At 41.3% G+C, this 17,375-nt stretch overlaps 2 protein-coding genes across 3 annotated transcripts; one reads left to right on the top strand and one right to left on the bottom strand.

Annotated features, from left to right (window-relative positions):
- The first annotated feature begins 5,509 nt into the window (after nucleotides 1–5,509).
- On the top strand, nucleotides 5,510–9,540 carry LOC110491727 (uncharacterized protein CFAP97D1-like). Its single transcript, XM_036946611.1, has 6 exons — nucleotides 5,510–5,890; nucleotides 6,135–6,205; nucleotides 6,449–6,570; nucleotides 7,136–7,259; nucleotides 9,072–9,140; nucleotides 9,416–9,540. The coding sequence occupies exons 1-6, from the start codon at nucleotides 5,710–5,712 to the stop codon at nucleotides 9,431–9,433; spliced, it is 585 nt and encodes a 194-aa protein (XP_036802506.1). The 5' UTR covers nucleotides 5,510–5,709; the 3' UTR covers nucleotides 9,434–9,540.
- Nucleotides 9,489–15,065, bottom strand: nmt1b (N-myristoyltransferase 1b). Of its 2 annotated transcripts, none has more exons than XM_036946609.1 (12): nucleotides 14,941–15,065; nucleotides 14,550–14,661; nucleotides 14,115–14,259; nucleotides 13,797–13,918; nucleotides 13,392–13,483; nucleotides 13,126–13,242; nucleotides 12,675–12,845; nucleotides 12,382–12,496; nucleotides 12,033–12,203; nucleotides 10,581–10,748; nucleotides 10,167–10,304; nucleotides 9,489–9,869 (listed from the first exon to the last, which is right to left on the bottom strand). In XM_036946609.1, exons 1-12 carry the CDS (start codon nucleotides 14,958–14,960, stop codon nucleotides 9,849–9,851), a joined length of 1,392 nt encoding a protein of 463 aa, XP_036802504.1. In that variant the 5' UTR covers nucleotides 14,961–15,065; the 3' UTR covers nucleotides 9,489–9,848. The 2 variants fall into 2 exon arrangements, with proteins under 2 accessions (XP_036802504.1, XP_036802505.1); XM_036946610.1 differs by having other exon boundaries at nucleotides 12,457–12,496.
- Between the last annotated feature and the right edge of the window lie 2,310 nt (nucleotides 15,066–17,375).

Raw genomic sequence — 17,375 nt, 5'->3', positions numbered from 1 at the left:
TGTATACATCAATGATGTCGCTCTTGCTGCTGGTGAGACTCTGATCCACCTCTACGCAGACGACACCATTCGGTATACTTCTGGCCCTTCTTTGGACACTGTGTTAACAACCCTCGCAACAAAGCATCCTTCACTCATGCTGCCAAACATACCCTTGTAAAACTGACCATCCTACCAATCCTCGACTTCGGTGATGTCATTTACAAAATAGCCTCCAAATACCCTACTCAACAAATTGGATGCAGTCTATCACAGTGACATCCGTTTTGTCACCAAAGCCCCAAATACTACCCACCATTGCGACCTGTACGCTCTCGTTGGCTGGCCCTCGCTTCATACTCGTCGCCAAACCCACTGGCTCCACGTCATCTACAAGACCCTGCTAGGTAAAGTCCCCCCTTATCTCAGCTCGCTGGTCACCATAGCATCACCCACCTGTAGCACGCCCTCCAGCAGATATATCTCTCTTGGTCACCCCCAAAACCAATTCTTTCTTTGGCCACCTCTCCTTCCAGTTCTCTTCTGCCAATGACTGGAACGAACTACAAACATCTCTGAAACTGGAAACACGTATCTCCCTCACTTGCTTTAAGCACCAGCTGTCAGAGCAGCTCACAGATTACTGCACCTGTACATAGCCCATCTATAATTTAGCCCAAACAACTACCTCTTTCCCTACTGTATTTTATTTTATTTATTTATTTATTTATTTTGCTCCTTTGCACCTCATTATTTTTATTTCTACTTTGCACATTCTTTCACTGCAAATCTACCATTCCAGTGTTTTACTTGCTATATTGTATTTACTTTGCCTACATGGCCTTTTTTTGCCTTTACCTCCCTTATCTCACCTCATTTGCTCACATCGTATATAGACTTGTTTATACTGTATTATTGACTATATGTTTGTTTTACTCCATGTGTAACTCTGTGTTGTTGTATGTGTCGAACTGCTTTGCTTTATCTTGGCCAGGTCGCAATTGTAAATGAGAACTTGTTCTCAACTTGCCTACCTGGTTAAATAAAGGTGAAATAAAATAAAAACAGCTCCTGGTGGGAGGATAATTCATGGCTTGAATATTCTGTAAATCAAGATTCAACTTATTCTTTCGCCTGTAGGCATTTTTCTCTGCCCAATACACCTGAATCTACCTTCATATCACAGTCAGGCAGAGACATTTCAAATAAAAGAATGAACGCTTACCACACTGCACCTTGGTCCGGTCATTTCCTTGATGATGAAAGTGACAGTGAGCTACTATTACAACGGGGCCATCCACAAAAGTTTTTTACACTTTCAGTCAGCTGAAAGCTTAGATGCAGTAGGTCTCACAAAAATGAAAATTGATTGCCTTGAAAAACATGGTCTGGGCTGCAGAAATAATCTTGTGGGGCAAGGCTATGGCGGTGCATCTGTCATGAGCGGAAAGCATTCCTGTGTGTCTGCACGGATTAAAAACAGTACAAGATTTGCATTTTATGTGCACATTGTTCGAATTTGGTTCTTGTCGATGCTGTAAAATCCGTGCCTGAGGCAGTTCCCTTTTTTGCTCTCCTGCATAAGCTTCAGAACTTTGTATCTGGCTTGTGCGTTCATCTCAAGTGGCTTGGAGTTCAGAAAGAGCTGTATCCACAGCAGCATCCCAGGGGACTTACAGATGTAAGGTGGGCATGCAGATACATGGCATGCTGTAATCTGAGGGACAGGCTTCCAGCAGTTCTGAGAGTGCTACAGGATATCACACTTAAAAATAGTGGTGATAGATCAGTGGAGGCAAGTGGCCTTCTTTCTCGGATAGATTTACATTTCATAGGACTTTTGGTTACCTTTTGTAAAGTGCTTGGTGATGCCAAATGTCTTTCTGACATGCTCCAATCAAGCTCTCTTGACCTAGCAAGGGCTGTGGATCTAGTAGGTGCCCGTACAGACACATTACAGGACTACAGAAGTGAGGGTTACTTTGGAGAACTATGGAAGGAGGTTGAAGAGATGGCAGAGCACTGCAAAATAAGTGTACAAACAGTGTGTAAAAGACAGCCTAAAACATGATGAGCACTATAGGACATAGAAATAGGGACCAAAGTGATGGTGAGTTTCCAAAGAGCTATCTTTTATCAGGTGCTTGACAGTCTCACAGCTGAGCTGCAGAGGCGTTTTTCAAAGAAGAATTGCGAGATAATGGGGGTCCAGTCTCTCAACCCAAAGAGTACAACATTCTTGAATGGGGAGCCTCTGTTTGCCTTTGCTCAGACCTTTGAGTCAGAATTAGAGGACCTTAAACACGAGGTTCATCAAACCAAGCAGCTTCTTGATAGGAGAGAGAGAAGTGGAAGGGACAGTCCGTCTACTCTCCTTGACTATGTTGTGTTTCTAGAACCTTATTTATTTAAATATATATATATATATATCACCTTTATTTAACCAGGTAGGCAAGTTGAGAACAAGTTCTCATTTACAACTGTGACCTGGCCAAGATAGAGCAAAGCAGTGCGAAACAAACAACACAGAGTTACACATGGGATAAACAAAGTCTATATACAGTGTGTGCAAATGTAGTAAGATTAGGGAGGTAAGTCAATAAATAGGCCACAGTGGCGAAATAATTACAATTTAGCAATCAAACACTGGAGTGATAGATGTGCAGAAGATGGATATGCAAGTAGAGATACTGGGGTGCAAAGGAACAAAAAAACAATATGGTGATGAGGAAAGAGGTCTTCCATGAGCTATTTTGACTTTGTTCAATTTCTGTTGTTACACCAGACAGCAGAGCTTCTTGCGAGAGAAGCTTCTCAGCTTTAAAACGGATTAAAACCCCCCTTTGGACAACAATGGTTGATGACAGGTTAAGTCACCTCGGAATTCTCAGTGTTGCGTCAAGGAGGGCACTCTCCCTCAACATGGAGTTTGTGAAACATTTTGCCAATTCTCACCAGAACCACAGAATTATGCTGTTTTAAATCGACCTAGGATAATTTGGCACTTAGGACGTCCCTTTGGTCATGATTAAAACCTGCACTGTGTACTAGCTAGTACACTGACATTCTAAAATGATAAATCCAAAGGGTATCAGGTCACATAGATTTAATTTGGTCTTGCTTTGGCCAATTCCAAAACTTTTCGTTGCAATTACTTAACATGATAGATATGAGCATAAATATGATACTGTAAATTTGTAATATTGATGGGCACCAAAATTAATTATATTTTTCAAGTCCATTTCTGCTTGATACCTGGTATGTCAAATTGCAGTGTTTTTTTGTTGTAAATAAACTATGCAATTTATGTAATCTCCTTGGTGCTTGAGCTTTATTTTCTGAAAATATTTTGGATGTTCAACCCAGATTATATATTCATGAAAACAGAGTGACCCAAGTCTACCCAGTATGTGAGTACAGTACAGAGAGATTGAGAGAGAGAGAGAGCGAGAGAGAGCTGCTGTTCTGAGGTCGAGACACTGACCATTCATAGTATGTTAAAGAATTCTAGTGAAGTAACCCTTTTGGACCACACTATCTGCCACATTGAAGAACTCCGGGTTAAGTGAATTATCACTTCTACCTCTATTCAGCAATCGTAGGATTCATTCATGCTCCTTAGATGCCAGGTTAGGATTACACACACATTTTCTGTCATAGTGTAAGGGATTTCCTCCTCTTCTTCCGAAGAGGAGAGGCGAGAAGGATCGGAGGACCAATATGCAGCGTGGTTAAAGTTCATGATTCTTTAATCAGAGAAACTATACATGAACAGAATACAAAACAAGAAACATGAAAACCTGAAAACAGTCCCGTGTGGCACAAACACTGACACAGGAGACAACCACCCACAAAATACTCAAACAATATGGCTGCCTAAATATGGTTCCCAATCAGAGACAATGATAAACACCTGCCTCTGATTGAGAACCACTCTAGGCAACCATAGACTTACCTAGACAACTACACTGAACACAACCCTATGAATCTAATAAACCCCTAGACAAGACGAAACACAATAAATCACCCATGTCACACCCTGGCCTAACCAAAATAATAAAGAAAACACAGATAACTAAGGCCAGGGCGTGACACATAGTCTATGGACCCCCTAAAGTAGCCTTGGCCACCCCATGTATAAAACTCTAGTTCTTCCACCGATTGTTGTGACCTAGATGATCAGATCAAATTTTATGACCAATTTATGCAGAACTCCAGGTATTTCCAAAGGATTCACATACTTGTTCTTGCCACTGTAAGTAATGTTGAAGGCAAAACAAAAAGTAATCTGTTTTTATTCGAAAACATGTTCAAGAAATTATAAATAGTTTGACAACCTTGTTTGTGAGGTTTTAGATTATATAAAACTCACTGTTTTTCTTTTCCACTGATGAAGACATGGTGTCATGGCATGGTTTGGTATGTGAAAAAATATGAGAAAAAATAAGAAACTCTCACACTGCTCTTGATGGGATCTCTGCACCTCTAAGAGATGGTTGAGATAATGTAGGCTAATGCGGTTAGCATGAGGTTGTAAGTAAGTAACAAGAACATTTCCCATTGACGTTGACATATCTGAAATTGGCAGAAAGCTTAAATTCTTAATCTAACTGCACTGTCCAATTTACAGTAGCTATTACAGTGAAAGAATACCATGCTATTGTTTGAGGAGTGTGCACAGTTATTTAATAAACAAATTAGGCACATTTGGGCAGTCCTGACACAAAATTTTGAACAGAAATGCAATGGTTCATTAGATCAGTCTAAAACGTTGCACATACACTGCTGCCATCTAGTGGCCAATATCTGAATGGCACATGGGCTGAAATAATACATTACGACCTTTCTCTTGCATTTCAAAGATGATACAAAAAAATACCCCCAAAACGTTTGTTTTTTTCTTTGTATTATCTTTTACCAGATCTAATGTGTTATATTCTACTACATTCCTTTAACATTTCCACAAACTATAAAGTGTTTCATTTCAAATGGTACCAAGAAAATGCATATCCTTGCTTCAGGGCCTGAGCTACAGGCAGTTAGAATTGGGTATGTCATTTTAGGCGGAAATTGAAAAAAAGGGGCCAAACCTTTAAGAGGTTTAATAAGTTTTACATATCAACCCCAAGGCCTTAGTCAGAGCTGATGGTGTGGTATGCAAAATATATTAACTTTGAGCACCTCTATATCCTGAATGTTTTGGCATTCAGGTCCAAAAAGTCACTTTCTGACCACTTATACCATGAACCATGAGCAAACATTTATGATAAAGTGATTGAATTCATATGTATTTGCCCTATAAGGCTGTTCCAGGATGTAATTTTATCACATTACCCGTCTGAAAGCGACATCCTATTTCGATGTATGTGCGTATTTATTTGGGTTGTGCGTAAAGGTATGTAGGCTGATGAACATTTGGAGAACAACTCAAAATATTTGTCTACCAGAAGTAAAACAACTTGTACGCAAACCAATGAAGGCAGCCCCTCACGCATTTGTGATTTAGAGGGGTTGGGTTAAATGCGAAAGACACATTTCAGTTGAAGGCATTCAGTTGTACAACTGACTAGGTATCACCTTCTCCCTTTCCAATCGGAATTTCAGCGCAAAAATATGAAGCCTTTGCGCGCGCCTGTGGTCGCAATGTCGTGTGTCATAATAGCGCAAAAGTGGAATGTTTGGTCAACGGATTCCAAATGAAGATTCTGATACATTTGAATATCAATTTTGATGCTGTTTAAGCTGACGATTGTTTATTTTCGAGTGGACTGGTGCTATCTAAATATCGCAATGAACAGAGCAGATTATTTGGCTTTCCCAGCCATTGTTGGGACCACTGGACAATACAATAATTTGAGAAAAATGTGGGATGGCCAACACTACAAATACCACATGGACAGAATGCAGAAAAGTAAGACTAATTTGATTAATATGCTAGGACACATCTTTATCACAAATGTGTTTTAACCTCAAATGCGTTTTAAACATAAGCAGTTGAGTGCATTGTGATTTAGGCAGCCAATATCACACCTGTAGTAGTGTCATATAAAAACATTGTTATTTCAAGAAAACCAGTATCCCCATATTTTTCCAAATCTGTCAAGTTAATTTATTTTAATTCAATATTGTTACTAACATATTTCAATGTCTTACAGCTAAACAAATGGTTGACAACAAAGCCCCCAGCACATATCTGCATTGTCATCTAAAGATGAAAAAGATTCAGGTAGGGTGGCACTGGTACCTTTCTACAATGTTATTTTCTATGTGATTCTATTCTATTGTGTTCTAGGGTCGGTTTCCCCAAAAACATAAAGATCCTCTTTAGCGCTAAGATCATGGTAAGCAATTGACGAACATTGATCTTAAAGCTAAAGATCTTTGTTTTTTTGGAAACTCACCCCTATTTGGATAGCCAAATAGGGGTGAGTATAATGATGGTAGAGGAAACACTGAATGTCCCTGTCAGATGGAGCAGGAGCGTCTGATGGAGCTGGAGAGGGACAACCGCTTGCTGGTGTCCAGGATCGCCCGCACCATGGGCACCAAAGGAGGCCTGGACAACTGGAACAAGTACCAGCCCAAACCCAGGTGGGAACACGTCACATTAGGCTACTTATGTCCCCATTATGAATGGGAATCATATCTTTCTGAGCCATATCTATGTATACCAACACCAGGGTTCCACTATTCTTTATTAACTTGAACATAGCCTGAGATTTGTGAATGCAAGAATATTCACTGACGTCATGACATGAATATTGTTGAATGTTATGAAACGAGGGATTTCCATCATGAAAGTTATTCGAATGGATTGCCTTCTTGATAGTGATTGATTAGATACTTAGCTGTGAGTTTGGTTTTCATACATGGTTGGCATGAGAATGCCCCTTTCTCAAACTGTGTTCTGTGAAACAGTTAATATAAAGTTAAAAGATAGTTAGTAAACTGTAAAGGGTTATAAACTGTATTAGATGTTAGATTTTAAGGTAACACCTATTCAAGACAGTGCATGCTCATGTAAGCTTCCCATTTGTTTCCAGTGTTTTCATACTTAATAAATGTTTAGTACAGGATTACAAACCCTCTTACACGTTGTATTCTATGGTTACAGAGACAATGTAATCTCATGTATGTTTCCCCATTGCGTGTCCAGTGTGAGTGCAGACCTAAGGAACAGGGAGCTGGTGAAGATTTCTCTGGAGAACCAGGCCATTCTAAAGAAGATCAACATGACTAAGTCAGTCTACGACCACAGGACATGGCTGGACGACTTCAAAGTATGTGTGTGTGTGAGTGTGTGTGTGTGTGTGTGTGTGTGTGTGTGTGTGTGTGTGTGTGTGTGTGTGTGTGTGTGTGTGACAGAGGGAGAGAGAGAGAATGAGATAGAGAGACTGCAGTACAAAATATATCTCACAATACTGGTAGTGTTTGTGTGAATGTACACTACCGGTCAAAAGTTTTAGAACACTGACTCATTGAAGGGGGTTTCTTTATTTTTACTATTTTCTACATTGTAGAATAATAGTGAAGACATCACAACTATGAAATAACACATATGGAATCATGTAGTAATAAAAAAAGTGTTAAATAAATCAAAATATAAGTTATATTTGAAATTCTTCAAATAGCCACCCTTTGCCTTGATGGCAGCTTTGCACACTCTTGGCATTCTCTCAACCAGCTTCACCTGGAATGCTTTTCCAACAGTCTTGAAGGAGTTCCCAAATATGCTGAGCACTTGTTGGCTGCTTTTCCTTCACTCTGCGGTCCGACTCATCCCAAACCATGTCAATTTGGTTGAAGTCAGGGGATTGTGGAGGCCAGGTCATCTGATGTAGCACTCTATCACTCTCCTTCTTGGTAGAATAGCCCTTACACAGCCTGGAGGTGTGTTGGGTCATTGTCCTGTTGAAAAACAAATGATAGTCCCACTAAGCCCAAACCAGATGGCATGGTGTATCGCTGCAGAATGCTGTGGTAACCATGCTGGTTAAGTGTGCCTTGAATTCAAAATAAATCACAGACAGTGTCACCAGCAAAGCACCCCCACACCATAACACCTCCTCCTCCATGCTTTACTGTGGGAAATACACATGCAGAGATCATCCGTTCACCCACAGCGCGTCTCACAAAGACACGACGGTTGGAACCAAAAATCTCAAATTTGGACTCCAGACCAAAGGACACATTTCCACTGGTCTAATGTCCATGTCTCGTGTTTCTTGGCCCAAGCAAGTCTCTTCTTCTTATTGGTGTCCTTTAGTAGTGGTTTGTTTGCAACATTTCAACACAGTCTCCTCTGAAAAGTTGATGTTGAGATGTGTTTGTTACTTGAACTCTGTGAAGCATTTATTTAGGCTGCAATTTCTGAGGCTGGTAACTCTAATGAACTTATCCTCTGCAGCAGAGGTAACTCTGGGTCTTCCATTCCTGTGGCGGTCCTCAAGAGAGCCAGTTTCATCATAGCGCTTGATGGTTTTTGTGACTGCATTTGAAGAAACTTTCAAAGTTCTTGAAGTTTTCCGTATTGACTGACCTTCATGTCTTAAATTAATGATGGTCTGTCATTTCTCTTTGCTTATTTGAGCTGTTCTTGCCATAATAGGGACTTGGTCTTTTACCAAATAGGGCTGTCTTCTGTATACCCCCCTACCTTGTCACCACACAACTGATTGGCTGAAACGCATTAAGAAGGAAAGAAATTCCACAAATGAACTTTTAACAAGACACACCTGTTAATTGAAATGCATTCCAGGTGACTACCTCATGAAGCTGGTTGAGAGAATGCCAAGGGTGTGCAAAGCTGTCATCAAGGCAAATGGTGACTATTTGAAGAATCTCAAATATAAAATATATTTTGATTTGTTTAACACTTTTTTGGTTACAACATGATTCCATAAGTGTTATTTCATATAGTTGTGATGTCTTCATTATTATGCTACAATGTAGAAAATAGTAAAGATAAAGAAAAACCCTTGAATGAGTCAGTGTTCTAAAACTTTTGACCAGTAGTGTATGGAGTTGCCAACTTGCCACCACAGCTTAGTCCCAAATGACAATGAAACCCTCATCTCAGTGATCTTTCCTAGGTCACAAGAGGTTATGTGAACAGACTGTTGAAGTACCCTGAACAGCCCATACCGCCAAAGCAGCACAAGGTTAGTAGCACTCTTACTACTTTCCATAGCAGCAAATGGATACCTTAGACGTTCAAGAGAGAGTTGTTTCTCATTGATATCCTGTTTAGCCATGGAATGTTCCATAAGAGCAAGATATAAACTAACCTGCAAAAGCTGGTTGGAAGGACATCATCACAACCAGCTTTGCCCATTGGGAAGGACTTTGGGATTGTTGCAAATACATGTTTGAAGTCTTAGACATTTCTGTTTCCTAAGTTTTTACATGCCGCCCCCCCCCCCCCCCCCCCCCCCAGATGCTGAACTTGGTCTAGAATCACAACCACAATCAAAATGCAGTCATTTTGCCACATACTTGTAAGACTTCAATACATTTAAATCATGGAAACTTTATTCATTTTTGTGTCACTTCCATCATTTGTGTTTATTGTGTGTTTAAGATAACAGTGTTTGTCATTGCCTGCTAGGCCTCAGAACAAATAGTAGTGCAGGTCAAAGTTCAAACTTAAATGGACGGCTCAGATGTTTTTGCTGGTTGATTGGTCCAGTGTTTCCCCCAGCACTACACAGCTGATTCAAATAACTAACTCATCATACAACCTTTGATTATTTTAATCAGCTGTGTAGGGCTAGGGAAAAAACTAAATGTGCACCCAGGGGGGGCCCCAGGACCGAGTTTGGGAAACCCTGGATTGGTCCACCGTCTTCACCTATCAGTGGTCATGGACATCACAGCACCACCAAGCCAACCTGTCAAAATAATAAATAATTATTGCTCATTTATTTTGCACAGTACAAACTCTATGGATTTTTCAATCCATATAGCTTTTAAAATATTTTTTGTAAACACAATTTTCTTTCCAGTTGGGATTGCCGGTACGTACCATCATCATTGTCATCAACATAATTGCAATCCATTTATACACAATGTATATGTAGCAAGTGAGTTATGGTAAGGTAAGACTTTCCAAATGACCTCTAGAAGTAAGGATTTTAAGAGTCAGCTTAAGGGGGTAGGTTCATAACAGATACTGCAGTGATAGTTACCATTTTCAGGCCTATAGTGGGACATCTCCAATTGTACAGGTAGTAGTGTAGGCTCTTGTCCCCGATGCCAAACTTGAGCTTCTCCAGGAAAGAAGTGTTCTCCATCAGGTCCAGAACAGTGAAGACGTCAAAGCCTTTCTGTATCGCAGAGAAAGAGAGTTGACAGAAAGAGAAAGAGCATTTAGCCAAGGGGATTGATACAGTATGAATAAACTCATTCACTCGTCACACACACACACACACACACACACACACACACACACACACACACACACACATTTTGATTTGTGGCCCCTACACACTCAGATTTGGCCCTCACACAGTTATAGCTATAGCTTTGACACCCACACACACACACACTCACAGGTTTACCCGCACACATAAACGTTGGCCCCCAGACACACACACACTCACAGATTTGGCCAGGAACAGAGTATCCTCCATGAGGTCAGGCAGTGGAGTGGAGGAGGAGACACAGTAGAGGGAATGGGCTGCCTTCAGCCCCTTGTGTACCGGATGGTTCAGCACCCTGGACACCATGGTGTAGAAACTCACAAAGTCTGTCAGCACACCAGCAGAGTTCTGTGCCAGGGAAACAGGGTGGTGTTCATTGGAGAAGAAAAGGGACTGAAACATGGAAGGACTACCTGCACTTAATAAGAATAAGGGAAAACTGAAAACTAGCTGTTGTTGGCAGATAGTTTGGGAGCTCTTTTTCTTATTGGTCTATTAGCTAATTTACCACCTGGCAGGCCAACACTTTTTTGTCTTTTCAAACATCTCTTATACTAGAAGGGCATTATCATAATGTTCTATTATTCCAACGTCATAGTGTGGAAATATGTATAAAACACAGGTAAATCACATTTTTGACTGCACTGGGCCTTTTAGTAAACTCTGTTGGTAGTACGATTTGAAGCTCAACTGAAGGCAATAAACAACATTTCCGATATGGCATATGTGGCATCGAATTTAGTCAGAAGAATGCATTCTCGTGTCAAATTGACTACAAAGTGTAAATCATTTTGTTCATAAATTCAATCTCATCCAAAACTACGTTTTGTAAGTTAGTTCGTCATGACTTACTTGAGTCATGGACGGTTAGGTTTTGATTTCGACAATGCTCACTTGCCCACTAACGCATGATACACAGCTGTGGTGATTGCCTCTATCCATTCCTACCACAGAACACACAGACAGTGACACTGACTTGCCCATCAGTGCAGCGGATCTGACTTTGTTTACATAAGACAACATTTATTTACTTGAGAAATACTACACCAAACACCAGATGTAAAATTGGGCCACTAAATCCTCCTCCTCGGCAAAAAAAAATCTAAATTAATTACAGATTTCTTGAGTTATCTTAGATTCATTCGGGCTGTTTTGAAGAAGTAATACTGGCTTTGTTCCCATGGTGTCTCATGGGGGACAAACATCAGTAACTGCCCCATCGAACCACACCCCCAAGACTGATATCTTGTTTTTCTTAATGAGCCACAGAGAAACACATGCAGAATCGGTGCGTTCAGTCACTCTTTAAAGCTGTAATCCATAGCGGTGAACTTGCCACGTCGCTTTGCGATATTACAGCAGCAAAAGTGTTATTTCAAACAACAAACACCGTTTTTTTCCCCCTCTGACATCATTTCACATCATTTCAACATGCGGTAGAACAACAAATATATTTTTATTTACCACAATGCTGGATTCTATTTTTCCTCAAAACAAAAACATTAACAAATGTGCCTGGGGCGGCCATTGGCACTGTTTAGCCTATTGTGGTTTTCAGCTTTAAGGGACTGCCAAAGCCCGGAGAACAATAATAATTTGCCTAACTGACTAAGGTATTGGAAGGACACCAACCTCCACCACGTAGGTGTCAATCACATTCTCCCGTGGTAACAACCAGTGCTCCACTTCCTCCTGAGACAGGACGGGGGCCAGGTGGTACTTCTTGAGGTACCCCTGAAGGAGCATGTGTACCCCTTTCACATCACCCCTTGTCATGGGCCGCAAACCTGCTGTTTTGGGAGCCTGACAGAACGGGAAAGAGAGAGAAAGAGCAGGATTGGGGTCAATTCCAGTTTTCAGTATCAAGCCACTGTACACACAGGATGAGATTGTGATTGCAGTGTATTGCAGTGTATTTAAGTGGGTCTGGTAGTAGTTGCATTGTGTTGGCCACAGGGGGGGGCACCAGCCACACACTAACTTCAAGCAGGCGGTTGAGCTTGAGCGCTCGTTGGATGGTCATGTTGCCCCTCAGGCTGGAGATGGGGAAATTCACCTCGATCAGCTTGCGTGGGTTTAGAGAGCGGTGCCAGTACCTGCCAACATGTACACACAGGATGAAAATGGGCGTAAACAGGAGAAGAGAAACAAATAGATAACTAACTTGTGTGTTCAGAAAGTCTGTCTAGAGTGAAGTCTGTCTATATACTGTCTATATATTGTGTGTGTGTCTGAGTGTGTGTCTACATTTGTGTATGTGTGTGTAGCACCCACCTGCAGGTAGCTACAGGTTTGGGCAGTACCCCACTGGCAGTGTAGACGGCCTGGTAGACTCCCTGCATGTTGACCCGTCTGGTGACCTCTCTGATGAGCACCGGAGTCATTCGTTTGGAGCGCAGCTTCTTGTGGACGCACAGGAAGTGGACCTGCGCCATCCTCTTCTCCCTAGGGAACCCATTCATTGTGAGGAACACATTTGGTCACAACACCCAGGCTATACCCATGTTTACTTGGGCTTCTAGCAAGAAGCTTACGATATAATGCTTTGTTTACTACCGTATTATTATACTGTATGCAATAATTAACATTTTATAGCCTGGGTGCCAGACTGTTTCTGTATTCAACAGTGCTACTACATTGTTTCACTCAATAGTTGCACCCCACAGAGATTTTGTATCCGTCAAAAACGGATGGCCATCCATATGGATGGCTTCTTTTGACTCACGTGTCATATATGCGGATGTTAGTGGGCACGGCAGCGATGAAGCCCACTAGTTTCTGATTGCCGTTCACCTTTACCCCACAATGCCACTGGGGCAACCAACCTGGGGGGCACAGGGCCCTGGAGGAGAGAGAGAGAGAGAGAAATACCCTTTTTTTCAACACAATTAACTACCCACCTACTGGAGTTGCAGTGGATAGTTAGATAGTTAGTTGGATTATCTACAGACCAAAACAAAGATACATTCAGATGCTGTAAACTTCACTCACCACAGCAGATACTCAGGGGAGAAGTCAAACCTGGAGGTGTTGTCATCCTCTTCCATATAGTTCTCATTCAGCAGAGCACACAGCTCCCTCAGCTGGGGAGGGACGGGAGAGAAGGGTAGCCAGAGTGGGAGAGTGTTTTCGTTTGATTAATCGATTGAATCCAATTGGATCAAATCCAATGTTTACTATTAACATACGGTTAGCTTTCCTTTGACTTTGACTTCGATTAGTTTTGGGAATATTGTTGTATCTTTACATTCGTGCCAATAGAGTTTTAATTGAAATATAAATTGGAGAGAGAGAGAGAGAGCCATAACATGCAAACACGCTCACAAACAAAAGAGTGACAGCATCCAACAACAGCTAAGGCCTCAGTAAGGAAGGAAGGGGAGAAGTGTCACTCACCACAGCAGGGTCCCCCAGATCCAGGGGGGCCCAGCTGAACCCCTGTGGTAGACTGTAAGGCTCCTCACGAACACTGACCTTATCCACCTCAATAGGACCATGGGTTGTGGCATTGTCGTCACCTGGAGTGTGACAGAGAGAGAGAGAGAGAATATGAGAACGAGAGAGAGAGAGAGAGACAGATAAAGGGATAAATAAAGGGTTCTGGATAGCATTGCTGGTTTACATTGGCTTGTTATTTTAATCTCTTAGCTTTTACTCTGTCTTGAATCAACCATGTACCCTACAACAAGTTTGGGTACCATACAAGTACCATACCTAGTTTGGGGACAGGCTGGGTGTCCCAGAAGGGGTAGGGGCGTCTGCTGGCCTCCTCCAGGGTCCTCGGGAGGCCCTTGCCCAGGGAGAAGAGGTGTAGGGCCCTCTGGATCTCCTGCTGCTTTTCCTCCGGGAGAGCATCCAGCTGGGGAGAAACACACAGTGTTGATCACTCTAGGCACTGATACAGGGTCAGATGTTATTTTCGTCCAAATGGTTATGGTTAGAATAGTGGTAGGGTGATCTGATTGTAGATCCGATTTTATGAGAGCATTTGTGGGAGGCCTCAACTTGCTGTTTTTCAGAGTACTCTCTTTCTCCTATTTAAGGATCACAACTTATACAGTTAATAGATAGTCGCACACACACACACACACACACACACACACACACACACACACACACACACACACACACACACACACACACTCATACCATAGCAAACGGGTCTTTGGGTCCATCAAGTTTCCAGGCATCCTCCTTGCTCTTCTTCTGCTTATTCCTTTTTTTCAGACCGCCACTATTTTCTTCCCCCAGGTTCTTGTCACTAAAATAAAAATGATAACAATAGGATACTAATGATTCATTTACATGCAGGGACACAATTTAAACATTGACACTTTGAAGTCAGATGTATTGCACCGTCCTGCTTTAGCTCGCGACATCTCTATCAGTATTGCCTACTGTAATTAGTAACCGTACTATTTTACTGTTAATAGTAGTAACACCCAACAACACATGCAAAATCATGTCCTTTTAGGATTAATGTCACAGGGAAATTTCAAAAGTACATCAAACGTAAAAATAGGTTACTTGATTAACTTACGGAAGGTTTGAATCAGTCATTGTAGAGCGGAGAGAGAGACCACAATACTGAATATGTGTGGCACTTTGTCTCTTATCTTTAGAGACAGTTAGGGGAGGACAGTGACCGCCTTAGTCCCCCACCCCCATCTCTACCCCGCCCAGGCTGCCCCATACATATCTTACTTAAAACAATGTTTGGACTCCAATAACATGCCTGGGACTACAGTAGATGTGGCTAGAAGTGGCTGAATGGGGCTATTTGTTTGTCAGTGGTAATTACACTGAACAAACATATAAACGCAACATGCAAAAATGTCAGACTTTACTGAGTTACAGTTCATATAAGGAAATCAGTCAATTTAAATAAATTCTTTAGGCCCTAATCTCTGGATTTCACGTGACTGGGAATCACCGATACCTTAAAAAAGGTAGGGGTGTGGATTTAAAAAAAACTGTCAGTATCTGGTGTGATTTGCCTCCTATAGAGCGACACATCTCATTCACATAGAGTTGATCAGGGTGGCCTGTGAAATGTTATTTTACCTTTATTTAACTAGGCAAGTCAGTTAAGAACAAATTCTTATTTTCAATGACGGCCTAGGAACAGTGGGTTAACTGCCTGTTAAGGAGCAGTTACGCTGTCGTACGTGTCCAATCCGTGTTAGTTTTTTTGTTTAAAGTGTTTTAAAGTTGCAATCCACCTCAATCAACCAAGTTTTTAGTGGTATTACATCAGATAGCTAATAATGAGGAAAATAGCAGTACTTTGGCTGTTAGTTTTAATACGTTTTTTGGTGAAACGTACCAAACAAGCTGTCGACCTAACCCTCAATCAGTGGTGGAAAAAGTAACTAATTGTCATACTTGAGTAAAAATATAGATACCTTAATAGAAAGTTACTCAAGTAAAAGTGAAAGTTGATCAGTAAAATACTACTTTAAATATACTTAAGTATCAAAAGTAAATGTAATTGCAAGAAAAATACTAAAGTATAAAAAGTGAAAAATTCCTACTATTTAGCAAATCAGATGGCACAATTGTCTTGTTTTTTACATTTTCGGATAGCCAGGGTCACACTCCAGACATTATTTACAAGAGATGCATTTGTGTTTAGTGAGTCCATCAGACCAGAGGCAGTAGGGATGACCACTGCTTGACTATTTTCCTGTCCTGTCATTCAAAATGTAATGAGTACTTTTGGTTGTCAGGGAAAATGTATGGAGTAAAAAGTACAATATTTTCTTTAGGAATGTAGTAAAGTAAAAGTTGTCAAAAATAGAAATAGTAAAGTAAATGGTAAATCCCCAAAAACTACTGAAGTAGTACTTTAAACTTCAAAGTATTTTGACTTTACACCACTGGATACAGCGAGCTGCAACCGCAAATGTCATAATCTCCGACCCTTTGCTGAAAGTTTACACTACAATGGAATACCACAACCAACATACTGATTGGCAGTAGAGGAAGAATCCAGCATTTTTTTAAAAACAACCCTTCAGAACACCTCTTCCATCTATTATACATGGCAATGTACAAAGCATAAGGAATAAGACTGAGGAGCTACGGGCTTGTATTCAATACCTCTCAGAGTACCGACAATCCTGCCTGATCTGTCTATCGGAGACCTGGCTTACGGAACAGGATCCCGACTCCGTTGTGGGGTTGGATGGCTACACAATCGTTAGAATGGACCGAAACATCAACTCCGGTAAGAGAAAAGGTGCAGAAGTTGTGCATTCATCAATGAGAAATATTGCAATATTGCCTATATTACAACTAAGCACCAGGTCTGTACTAAAGACATTAAACTACGGCCTTACTATCTGCCATGGGAATTAAATCAGGTCAGACAATTCATTGTTTACACTGCCCCCTCCGGCACCCAAATAGCTGCCGACTTGATCCATGACCTTGTATCCCAGGCTTAAACAGAGTCAAGCCTGTAAAGCTGACCATGGGAGACTTTAACATGTGCAGTCTATCGGGACATTTACCATCATACCAGCAATGTGTTACATGTCCTACCCGAAATTAAGCCTATCTGGACCTCTGTTATGGTAACATCGCAGGTGTGCATTCTTCCAAGGCACTACCTAATCTCAGGGATTCGGATCTTAATAACATGGTTCAGCTCATCCCAGTCTACAAACCACGACTGCAGCGAGAGAAGGCTAAAAAGGTGGAGATTAAAAGCTGAAAAGCTACTCAAGCCCTCCAGGACTGTTTAGAGTCCACTGACTGGGCGGCCTTGAGACAGAGCCCATGACCTGGAGGAGGCAGCGGACACTGTTTCTGAGTACATCCGTTTCTGTGAAGATCTCGTTATTCTGAAAAATAAATCCTAGGTAACTTGGGAGCTCCTCAACCAGAAAAAACAAGTCTTTAAATCAGGTGGCAGTAAAGAGGGAAGGAAAAAGAGACTCAAAAGCAAAATCAAGGAGTGCAAGGCAACAT

This window comes from Oncorhynchus mykiss, chromosome 16 (assembly GCF_013265735.2).
Source record: "Oncorhynchus mykiss isolate Arlee chromosome 16, USDA_OmykA_1.1, whole genome shotgun sequence".
NCBI lineage: Eukaryota > Metazoa > Chordata > Actinopteri > Salmoniformes > Salmonidae > Oncorhynchus > Oncorhynchus mykiss.
The sequence above is the reverse complement of the archived record's forward strand: the minus strand, read 5'-3'. Positions and strand labels throughout refer to the sequence as shown.